The sequence below is a fragment of the Elephas maximus genome, chromosome 8, assembly GCF_024166365.1.
Source record: "Elephas maximus indicus isolate mEleMax1 chromosome 8, mEleMax1 primary haplotype, whole genome shotgun sequence".
Classification (NCBI taxonomy): domain Eukaryota; kingdom Metazoa; phylum Chordata; class Mammalia; order Proboscidea; family Elephantidae; genus Elephas; species Elephas maximus.
This window is the reverse complement of record NC_064826.1, coordinates 86,225,600-86,238,374: the sequence shown is the minus strand read 5'-3', so window position 1 is coordinate 86,238,374 and position 12,775 is coordinate 86,225,600. Positions and strand designations below refer to the sequence as shown.

General features: G+C 38.6%; 1 protein-coding gene across 3 annotated transcripts in view; it reads left to right on the top strand.

The window, feature by feature from the left end:
• The window catches only part of C8H7orf31 (chromosome 8 C7orf31 homolog), a 60,931-nt gene that overhangs the window by 28,539 nt on the left and 19,617 nt on the right, over positions 1-12,775 (top strand). For all 3 annotated transcript variants that reach the window (XM_049893764.1, XM_049893762.1, XM_049893765.1), the window contains exons 4-5: positions 5,212-5,283; positions 8,024-8,053. In XM_049893764.1, coding sequence (XP_049749721.1) covers positions 5,212-5,283; positions 8,024-8,053 — 102 coding nt within the window. The remainder of the gene's footprint in view (positions 1-5,211; positions 5,284-8,023; positions 8,054-12,775) is intronic.

The window sequence follows — 12,775 nt, the reverse complement described above, 5'->3', positions numbered from 1 at the left end:
AATGGACTGGTTTTGCCCATTTTGAATTGGACAATCATATTTTTTTATAGTCTACTATGCTGGGAATGACAGCTCGAAGAGGAATGGTGTTGCATTCATTTTCAAAAAGAATGTTTCAAGATTCTATACTGAAGTACAGTGCTGTCAGTGAAAGGATAATATCCATACAGCTAGAAGGAAGGCCAGTTAATAGGACTATTATTCAAATTTATGCACCAACCACTAGGGCCAAATATAAAGAAATAGAAGATTTTTATCAGCTGCTACAGTCTGAAATTGATCAAACATGCAATCAAGATGCATTGATAATTACTGGTGATTGGAATGCAAAAGTTGGAAACAAAGAAGAAGGATCAGTAGTTGGAAAATATGGCCTTGGTGATAGAAACAATGCTGGAGATCGAATGATAGAATTTTGCAAGACCAACGACTTCTTCATTGCAAATACCTTCTATTACCAACATAAATGGTGACTATACACATGGACCTCACCAGATGGAATACACAGAAATCAAATTGACTATATCTGTGGAAAGAGACAATGGAAAAGCTCAATATCATCAGTCAGAACAAGGCCAGGGGCCGACTGTGGAACAGACCATCAATTGCTCATATGCAAGTTCATACTGAAACTGAAGAAAATCAGACCAAGTCCACGAGAGCCAAAATATGACCTTGAGTATAACCCACCTGAATTTAGAGACCATCTCAAGAATAGATTTGATGCACTGAACACTAGTGACTGAAGACCAGACAAGTTGTGGAATGACATCAAGGACATCATCCATGAAGAAAGCAAGAGGTCACTGAAAAAACAGGAAAGAAAGAAAAGACCAAGGTGGACGTCAGAGGAGACTCTGAAACTTGCTCTTGAGCGTCGAGCAGCTAAAGCAAAAGGAAGAATTGATGAAGTAAAAGAACTGAACAGAAGATTTCAAAGGTCCTTTCAAGAAGACAAAGTAAAGTATTATAATTACATATGCAAAGAGCTGGAGATAGAAAACCAAAAGGCAAGAACACGCTTGGGGTTTCCCCAGCTGAAAGAACTGAAGAAAAAATTCAAGCCTCGAGTTGCACTAGTGAAGGATTCCATGGGGAAAATACTAAACGACGCAGGAAGCATCAAAAGAAGATGGAAGGAATACACAGAGTCATTATACCAAAAAGAACTAGTTGATCCCAGTTTGAAGAGTGGCATCTGGGGTCTTAAACACTAGCAAGCAGCCATCTAAGATGCATCAGTTGGTCTCAACCCACCTAGATCAAAGGAGAATGAAGAACACCAAGGACAGAAGGTGATTACGAGCCCAAGAGACAGAAAGGGACACATGAACCAGAGACTACATCATCCTGAGACCAGAAGAACTAGATGGTGCCCAACTACAACCAGTGACTTCCCTGACAGGGAACACAACGGAGAACCCCTGAGGGAGCAGGAGAGCAGTGGGTTGCAGACCCCAAATTCTCATAAGACCAGACTTAATGGTCTAACTGAGACTAGAAGGACCCCGGTGATCATGGCCCCCAGACCTTCTGTTGCCCTAGGACAGGAACAATTCCCTAAGCCAACTCTTCAGACATGGATTGGACTGGACAATGGGTTGGAGAGGGATGCTGGTGAGGAGTGAGCTTCTTGGATCAGGTGGACACTTGAGACTATGTTGGCATCTCCTGCCTGGAGTGGAGATGAGAGGGTGGAGGGGGTTAGAAGCTGGCAAAATGGACACGAAAAGAGAGAGTGGAGGGAGAGAGTGGGCTGTCTCATTAGGGGAAGAGTAATTGGGATTGTGTAGCAAGGCGTATATGGGTTTTTGTGTGAGAGACTGACTTGATTTGTAAACATTCACTTAAAGCACAATAAAAATTATTAAAAAAAAAAAAAAATTAGTTGATATTCACCCATTTCAAGAGGTGGCATATGATCAGGAACCGATGGTACTGAAGGAAGAAGTCCAAGCTACTTTGAAGGCATTGGTGAAAAACAAAGCTCCAGGAATTGATGGAATATCAGTTGAGATGTTTCAACAAACAGGTGCAGCACTGGAGGTGTTCTCTCATCTATGCCAAGAAATATGGACGACAGCTTCCTGGCCAACTGACTGGAACAGACCCATATTTATGCCTATTCCCAAGAAAGGTGATCCAACCAAATGTGGAAATTGTAGAACAATATCATTAATATCACACACAAGCAATATTTTGCTGAAGATTATTCAAAAACGGCTGCAGCAGTATATCAACAGGGAACTGCCAGAAATTCAGGCCGGTTTCAGAAGAGGACGTGGAACCAGGGATATCATTGCTGATGTCAGGTGGATCCTGGCTGAAAGCAGAGAATACTAGAAGGATGTTTACCTGTGTTTTATTGACTATGCAAAGGCATTCGACTGTGTGGATCATAACAAACTATAGATAACCTTGCGAAGAATGGGAATTCCAAAACACTTAATTGTGCTCATGAGGAACCTTTACATAGATCAAGAGGTAGTTGTTCGGGCAGAAAAAGGAGATCCTGATTGGTTTAAAGTCAGGAGAGGTGTGTGTCAGGGTTGTATTCTTTCACTATACCTATTTATTTAATCTGTATGCTGAGCAAATAATCCAAGAATCTGGACTATATAAAGAAGAGGGGGGCATCAGGATTGGAGGAAGACTCATTAACAACCTGTGTTATGCAGATGACACAACCTTGCTTGCTGAAAGTGAGGAGGACTTGAAGCACTTACTAATGAAGATCAAAGATCACAGCCTTCAGTAGGGATTACAGCTCAACGTAAAGAAAACAAAAACCCTCACAACTGGACCAATGAGCAACATCATGATAAACGGAGAAAAGATTGAAGTTGTCAAGGATTTCATTTTACTTGGATCCACAATCAACAGCCATGGAAGCAGCAGTCAAGAAATCAAAAGATGCACTGCATCGGGTAAATCTGCTCCAAATGACTCTTCAAAGTGTTGAAGAGCAGAGATGTCATCCTGAAGACTGACCCAAGCCATGATATTTTCAATCACATCATATGAATGTGAAAGCTGGACAATGAATAAGGAAGACCGAAGAAGAATTGATGCCTTTGAATTGTGGTGTTAGTGAAGAATATTGAATATACCATGGACTGCCAAAAGAACGAACAAATCATGGAAGAAGTACGGCCAGAATGCTCCTTAGAGGCGAGGATGGTGAGGCTGTGTCTTACATACTTTGGACATGTTGTCAGGAGGGATCAGTCCCTGGAGAAGGACATCATGCTTGGCAGAGTACAGGGTCAGCGGAAAAGAGGAAGACCCTCAACAAAGTGGATTGACACAGTGGCTGCAACGATGAGCTCAAGCGTAACAACGATTGTAAGGATGGCACAGGACCTGGCAGTGTTTCGTTCTGTTGTGCATAGGGTCTCTATGAGTCGGAACCAACTCAACGGCACCTAACAACAGCAACAACAACATAATTTTTGCTGCTGTAATGAGTATAAAAGGATATTTTGTTTATCAGAATGCATTTCTCTGGATTTAGTTATATTGAGGAAACCCTGGTGGCCTACTGGTTAAGAGATACAGCTGCTAACCAAAATAAAGGTTGGCAGTTCGAATCTACCAGGTGCTTATTGGAAACCATATGGGGCAGTTCTACTCTGTCCTATAGGGTCGCTGTGAGTTGGAATCAACGGCAGCTGGTTTTTAGTTAGGCTGGACGTTTTTTCCTGTGTTTACAGGCCATTTATATTTCCTTTTCTGTTCTTGGAAACCCTGGTGGCATAGTCATTAAGAGGCACAGCTGCTAAGCAAAAGGTTCGCACTTCAGATCCATCAGGTGCTCCTATAGGGTCACTATGAGTTGGAATCAACTCGATGCTAATGGGTTTGGGTTTTTTTTTGTTGTTCTTTCTGTTCTTATTCTTTGCCCCTTTTTATTGAGTATTTGTCTTTTTCTTACAGGTTTTATTAGCTCTCTATGTTGCTGTCATTGTTAGGTGCTATTGAGTCAGTTCTAACTCATAGTGACCCCGTGTTCAACAGAACGAAACAGTGCCTGGTCCTGCACTATGTTTGAGGCCATTATTGCAGCCACTGTATCAGTCTATCTCTTCCTCTTTTTCACTGACCCTCTCCTTTACCAAGTATGTCTTCCTCCAGGGAATGACCCTTGCAGATAACATGTCCAAGGTACATGAGACAAAGTCTCGCCATCCTTGACTCTGGCTGTACTTCTTCCAGGACAGACTTGTTTGTTCTTTTAGCAGTCCATGGTATATTCAAAATTCTTCAGCAATAGCATAATTCAAAGACATCAATTCTTCTTTGGTCTTTCTTTAACATTGTCCAGCTTTCTCATGCATAAGAGGCGATTGAAAATATCATGGGTTGGGACAGGCACACCTTAGTCCTCAAAGTGACATCTTTGCTTTTCAACACTATAAAGAGGTCTTTTGCAGCTTATTTGCCCAATGCAATACGTCATTTGACTTCTTGATTGCGACTTCCATGGACATGGATTGTGGATCCAAGTAAAATGAAATCCTTGACAGCTTCAATCTTTTTCTGTTTACCATGATGTTGTTTATTGGTCCAGTTGTGAGGATTTTTTGTTTTCTTTATGTTGAGGTGTAATCCATACTGAAGGCTGTGCTTCAAGTCCTCTTCATTTTCAGCAAGGAAGGTTGCATCATCTGCACATCAAAGGTTGTTAATGAGTCTTCCACCAATCCTGATGCCACGTTCTTCATATGGTCCAGCTTCTTGGATTATTTGCTCAACATACAGGTTGAATAAGTATGGTGAAAGGATACAACCCTAATATACATCTTTCCTGATTTTAAACTACACATTATCTCCTTGTTCTGTTCAAACGACTGCCTCTTGGTCTATGTACAGGTCCTCATGAGCACAATTAACTGTTCCAAAATTCCCTTTCTTCACAACGTTATGCATAATTCATTATGATCCACACAGTTGAATTCCTGTGCGTCTTTAGAGTTTTAATCCATCTGAAATTATCTTTGTGAATAGTGTGAGATAGAGACCTAACTTTTTTTTCCAAATGGATAGTGGATTTTTCCTGCATTATTTATTGTAAAGTACATCCTTTTCCTTTAATTTAAAATGCTACCTTTTTGTATGCTGAATTTCCATATATACATAGTTATGTCTTTTGTGGTCTCACTACTACACTGTGTTAATTTTTAAAATGTTTAATCTTTCCTTTCCTTTCAGAAAGCTTCCTATTGAACAATTCTATTATTTGACGCAGAACAAAAAAAGTAACGTCTATGGAAATGATTCCTTGTAAGTTTAGGTTTTTTTTTCTTTTTCCCTTAAAAAAAAAAACTTACATGAGATGAAATAACATTTTTAAGTGGAAGTGAGCTATATGATAAATAATAAAATGCCTTAAAATGAGGACTTTTGGAGAAACGAAATGTATTTTTTAAAATAGAGATCATTACTATCAGAATCTAAGATCAAACAAAATAAAACCATTCAAAAAACCCACTAATAGTTTGTAGTATTTAAATAAGTCAAGGAAAAAATATACAATATGAAAGAGTAATATCGGAAGGGATTTTAAAAGGTCACTGTAGTCCATTTCCCTGCCTTTGGCCTAGTTACTCAACCGTAACAGACAAGAATCCATTACATTTTTTAAACGTTCATTGCAGATTTCACAGCGCCCCCAAGAAAAATTTTAATCAGAATTTTATGCCAGCAGTTTGTATGACAATCTACAAATAGCTCTTAATAAAACTGCTCCCTAAGCCTTCTCATTTTTCCATAAGGAATAAAACCAAACCCATTGCCACTGAGTCGATTCTGACTCTTAGTGACTGTATAGGACAGAGAAAAATTGCCCTGTAGGGTTTCCAAGGAGAGGCTGGTGGATTCCAACTGCTGACCTTTTGGTTAGCAATTGAGCTCTTAACCACTGTGCCACCAGAGTTCCTGAATAAGGAATATTGGTTATTAATTTATCCTTTGCTTACAGAGGTGTTATTTTCCAGTATATTAATTTTTTTACTCATTGAAATTGCTTGTCATATTTATTAAAATAAAGCCATACTTTTAATTTTCAGATAAAGATAAAACACTGACAATATTGAATAACAAAAAATCACTTCTTTACCTTTAACTATTAGAATTGTTCAACCAAAATAACTAAACCCATTGCCATTGAGTCAATTCCAACTCCCATACGGTTTCCAAGGAGTGCCTGGTGGATTCAAACTGCCAACCTTTTGGTTAGCAGCCGTAGCACTTAATCACTATGCCATCAAGGTTTCCTTAGAATTGTTAAAACCAGAAAAACAAACCTACTGCCATCGAGTCAATTCCAACTGATAGCGAGCCTACAGGACAGGGTAGAACTGCCCCATAGAGTTTCCAAGGAGCAGCTGGTGGATTTGAGCCGCCAACCTTTTTGTCAGCAGCCATAGCACTTAACCACTACGCCACCATGGTTTTCTTAGAATTGTTAGCAATCTGTTAATAGGTAAGAAGTTATATAGATTTTTGCCACTAGAGGGAGCCAAAAAGACATGAATGTGTCATTGCTAGGCCACCAGCCTTAAAAACAAAAACGAAACCCATTGCCATTGAGTGATTCTGACTCAAAGTGACCCTATAGGACAGAGTAGAACTGCTACATAGAGTTTCCAAGGAGCAGCAGGTGGATTCGAACTGCCCACCTTTTGGTTAGCAGCCGAGCTCTTAACCACTGCAATGGCAGTGCCCGTATGCCTTTGGGATTAGTAAATTTTGCAAAACAGATGAGGAACATGGCAGTAAATTGATGTACTGGCTCAGATTAAAGAAGTGCTATCTCTGAGCATCTGTTATTTTCATTTTATCTTTTCAAATTTTTAAGTTTTTTTTTTTAAGTTTTATTTTTCATTTTTGGATCAAATCAAGTTTAGGCATATTGTCAATATCATGGCAAAATTTGTCACTTGAGAACAATTTTAGATGCCAATTTAATGCTTTATATATAGTAGCCAATCTAGTAACTCTAGATCTCTTGGATTGCTGTACTCATCCACTCCCCAACCCCCAACTCAACCAGAAATATGGCTGGAAGACAAGACATGCTTTTTTTAGTCCAAGCCCACAAACTCAGAGTCCAGTAAAGATATAGACCTTTAATGGTTCACGTGAATTCTGTTTATAGGATAATAAAATCATATAGCTTATATACCACTTTCTAGTGATTTTTCTCTATAAAATTAAACAGTATGTTTAATGTTACCGATCCTTACTATCAAATTGACAGCATTTTGTTCCTTTTTTGTATCTAAAATCTTAGAATCTTATTTCATAGGCTGAAATTAATTATTAAATTCAAATGTAAGTGGATGGCTGTTCCTCCCTGGCATAGTATGGACTTTGTTCCAGGACTGCAGTGTAATTCCTTGGCGTACAAGTCTCAGAGTAATTAGTAAACATAACCTTGGAATGAACTGGTTCATAAAAGACGTGCTTCCGGGAATTTGGACAGTTTTATTCCAGCTTCTCTGTCGACTGGCAGCATTTATTATCATGGGTACTTAACAGCCTGGGCAAAGGGGGAAAGCTCATGCAGTTCTTGCATTTCCTCTCCAACCAGGCCACGCTTGGGTCACTTTAGGTCATGTAATTGCATCACATGCGTGATGTCAGGCTCCCTCAGAGCACCCCAGCTACTGCCTGACTATGAAAGTGAATGTCAGTGAGAACCAGAGCTCTGTGATGGCTAGAAGTAGTCAGCCCGTGTACCTTCACGGCCAGAAAGAAATGCAGAAGGTGTGGTGAGTGGGGCTGAGAATAAATGGAAAGGAAAAAAAAAATTAGTAGACAACTTAGATATGTAAATATCATCATATTTTTCTGTCTTGTCAATATTCAGTGTTCCAGAAAGTGAACCAAGAATGTAATCTTGATGACACTACCTTTGAAAATGGGATACATCTTTATTTTTAAGTATATTTCTAATAGGAATATAAACTTTAACAAATCCTTAATATAAATTATAATTTGTTTCCTGTTTTTATTCTAGGATTCCCAAACCACCTAATGCTATGGTAGAGTGAGTATACAACTTATATTTTCTTTCCATATTATAATCAAGAAAAAATATTGGTATTCTCTATGTCTTAGACAAGTATGAGGACTAATGAGACTTTTCATGAAAGTTTTTTTTTTTTTAACAATTGGGAGGAGAGGCTGGTGCAGGTACGTCTCAGTTATCTACTTCTGCTCTAACAGAAATACCGCAAGTGGATTGCTTTAACAAACTGAAATTTATTCTCTCGGTCTGAGAGGCTAGAAGTTCAAATTCAGGGCATCAGCTCCAGAGGAGAGCTTTCTCCCCCTGTCAGTTCTGGGGGAAGGTCATCAATCTTCCCTTGTACTAGGAATTTCTCAGTGCAGGGACCCCGAGTTCAAAGGACACACTCTATGCCTGGCTCTTCTTGCTTGGTGATCCCTCTCCTCTCTGCTCAATTCCCTGTTTTTCTCAAAAGAGACTGACTTAAGATACACCCTAATCCTGTAGATTAAGTCCTGCCTCGTTAACATAACAGCCTCTAATCCTGCCTCATTGACATCGTAGAAGTTAGGATTTACAACACGTAGGATACCTATAGGGTCGCTATGAGTCGGAATCGACTTGACGGCACTGGGGTTGGCTGGGTTAGGATAATCACATCAGATCACAAAACGATGGAAAACCACACAATACTGTGAATCATGTATGGCCTAGCCAAGTTGATATACATTTCTGGGGGGCACAATTCAATCCATAACAAGTTCCAAGTATTATTGGGATAATGATATATTTTATAATTATAACGGTATTATTAATTTCCTCCAATTATATCTCCTCTCAATCTTTTTTTTCTCAGTTAATGCAAAAGACCTGCTCAAAAGGCTGTTAAAGTTAAGACCCAGTTTGTTGTCATTGTTCGTTTTTAAAAACAACTGTGTGAAGAATCCTTCTGGATTTTTCAAATTATCTTCTTAGCAAGATAGGCTTTTTATTTTAGAAGTTTTATATTTGTAGAATTATTGGGAAGATGGTACAGAGAATTCCGTATACCCCACACCATTTCCCCTGTTAACATCTTACATTAGCATGGTTCATTTATCACAATTAGTAAACCAATATTAATACATTATTACTAATTTAAATCCATACTTCATATTTCCTCAGTTTTTCCTTAATGTCCTTTTTTCTGTTCCAGGACCCTATCTAGAATACTATATAACATTTAATCCAAGGAATCCTTACATTTCTCTTGGTTTTGATAGTTTCTCAGATTTTCCTTGTTTTTGATGACCTTGGCAGTTTTTAGAATTATTGGTCAGGTATTTGCAGAATACCCCTCAACTGAGATTTGTCTGATGTATTTCTCATGATTAGACTGCATAATGTTTTGGGGAGGAAGACTACGGAGGTAAAGTGCAGTGTTTGCCACATCACATCAAGGGTACATACTATCAAATATATCACTGTTGATGTTGACATTGACCATCTGTTAGAGGTAGTGCTTGATAGCTTTCTCTACTATAAAGTTACTCTTTTGTTTCCCACTTTCAGTAGTGTACTCTGGAAGAAAGCCACTATGCACAGCCACTCTTAAGGAGTCTGGACTTATGCTCCACCTCCTTGAGGCAGGATATCTACATAAATTATTTGGAATTCTTCTGCATGGGAGATCCATTTATTTTATTCAGTCATTTACTCAGATCACTATGGGCTCATGGATATTTACTTACACTTTGGTTTATAATCCAATACTACTCTTCTTTTTTGCTCAGGAGTAGTCATTGGGAGCTCTTTCAGCTGGCTCCTAAATCCCTTTGTCACATCCCATCATTGTGAGGACTTTTTTTTTTTTTTGTCACTTACTTACTTTTTCATACTACAAAATTCTCCAGGCTCATCTAGTATATTTCCTGCCCCAGTGCTAAAAATCGACCATTTCTCCAAAGACCCCTGATTCCTTTTATGGGAGAATGGTATCAGAAACCAAGATCTGGTCACTAGATGTGCTTGGTGCCACTGGAATCTCACCAATCTTAACTGAATATATTAAGCTGAATATTAAGAACATAAAGACTATTAAAGTTAAGGCCTAGTTTTTTTGTTTGTTTTAAAACAACTATGTGAAGAACCCTTGTTAGAGACTTTTCAAATTATCTTCTTAACAAGATGAAAAGTAAAGCCCTTTTTATTGGGTTGTTTCCTTGGATTCATGTTTCTGCCTGAATCCCATTAAGCCCCATAGTCTCTTCCTTTGACCTGAGCTCCTCAAACTTCCCTTCAAAGTGCTGTGTAACATCTTGGTGAAGGATACAATGCAGATTAAGTCCGGAGACAGCCCATGCCTCCTCTAACTAAATGATTCATAAAAAAGGAACCCAATTCCTGTGTTTAAGTATGTATGTGGGTAAATGAGTGCTTAACATTCTGCCTTTTCCTTATTATTTCCTTTCTGTTTAAGGGTGTTGCCTGATTAGGGTCCATGCCCTGGAGCAGTCGAGCCAGTAGAACATACTCCAAGTTAGAAAGAGTGAGAAAGTTTATTAAGGAGATTTATACATCAATAATTTTTTATTTTATACATCTTCAGGGACCTAGCAGCAACACAGGCTGTCTGTATGGAATCCCAAAGAGCAGTTTTACATTACAGCTTATATAGAATCTTAACAAAGGTTACAAGTGTCTTTGTAGTCCCCTGCCAGACATTTCTTTATTAGGCTAAAGATATTCATATCAGATACCTGGGCTCTGATTTTCCTGTGGGTTTTAGGCCACGTGGTCGGACATAACAAAAGGTTATTTTCATCATTTTAAAACAAAGAACAAAGTCATTAACATTTGGTCAAAACAAAGTCATTAACAGAGGTATGTGAAGGAGGAGGCAGGCAGAACAAGAAGAGCTTATAGGTTCATTATGGCATTAGTTATGTCAAGCTCTCAGTTGCCCATTTTGAAAAAGGAGAAAACATGCTGGGGAGTATTGGGGTCACAAGAGCTTAAAACACAAAGTAAAAAGCAATCTTTATGAATCATTTAATATAATAAGAGGGTAATTATTTTCTATATAGTCTTAATTTAAAAGAAGAAAATATATTTTGGTCATTTAATACAGTTGTACCCACAACTTGAATGGGAATGGAAACGTTCAGTTTTGAAGGTAGAGTTTTGCAATTTTTTTTTTAATAACCTTTTTAATACATACAAGAAATTGAGTTAAATCTCATACATTTCTCAACACACACAGTTCACAGCTTTCAGGTATTAGAGTAAAATATGTTTCCCTCAATTGTTACCATATATCTTTTTATACTAGTTGCTGGGAAGTATACATTTCTAGAATCCAGTGGAAATAGAATCTTTGCCTCAGTGATCCCAAATGATCAGAATTACTCAAGGCCTCTCCCTGCTTTCTTACCTCCCCCACCTTTTACCTCTTCCTCAGGAAGCCAGGATCCTAGCTGCAAACTGGAACCAGATTTCAGGGCCTACATATACGCATTTTGCACATTTACTTTCTGTCCAGGGGTCCAGTCATCAGAAGGAAATGGCTCATGGAATTATTTTGGTTCTTGTGTACACATGCACACATGTGTGAGAGAGAGATTTAATACGCTTTCTTACCTTTAGAACTTGTTTTCTAAATTAACAAGTTAAACCACCTTCTGGCCATGTCTCTGTAATAAAAAAAAAAAAAGGATATAATGAAAACAAAATGTAATGGCATTTGTTCAGGAAGTTCTGTCAACCATCAGATTAATAGGAAATCAGACCGCCTTGCCTGGCCTCTGGCCTGGTACAAGTTAGTGTTTACCTTGTTGGAAGATTCTGATAAAGAATGCAGATAAAGCACTTAGCATGTAAGCGTTTTATTACTGTTGTAGTTGTTAAAAAACAGTTAAAGGCAGTGCCTGCTCACTCAGCAGCAGTTGCAGTGTCTAATGACCTCCCGGATTACCTACTGAGATATTTTCTGTAGACAGTGGATTGGTATGACAACTTTGTAAAATATTCATACCACATTTTCTTAAACTACAGTCAAGTCCATGGGAAATGGTATCAGAGGCTCAGGAATTAGTCCCACTGATCCCACATCTTAGCAGCTCCATCTGGCACATTCTGAGAGGAACCCAAGAGACTCAAAATGAATTTTCTACACAGATAAGTTAATTAAAAAACTTAGCACATATTAAAACAATCATTATATTTCAACTTACTCCATAAGGAATTATATTTCAACTTACTCTATTAGCAACTCTTTCTAGTATGCTTCGTGACTACATACTGGTTATTGAACAGTATGTAAACTCTAGCCTATTTCACTCCTCACTGTCCTCAGAGTCTTTTCTCCTTGTCAAGGTCCCCTGCTTCCTGACTACTCTTCCTTAAAATGAATAAGGCAAGCCCCCAAGGCTTTGAATGTGCAAGACTCTCCCTTAGAAGATATTTTGTACGTCAAGTTGATTTTCGACTCATAGCAAGTCTGTGTGATAAAGCAGAACCACCCAATAGGGCTTTAGACTGTAATCTTTACAGAAGCAGATCACCAGGTCCTCCTCCTATGGAACAGCTGGGTAGTTTCAAACCGCCAACCTTTTGGTTAACAGCGGAGCACTTAACCATTGTGCCACCAGGGCTCCTGGCTTTATACTAGAGCACAGCAAACTCCATCTTTTTCTTACTCGAATAGACTGAGCATTCTCTCCATGCACACGAATATGTCCTGGCTTTATCTACACAAATGCAGTTTACTAAAACTATAAATGC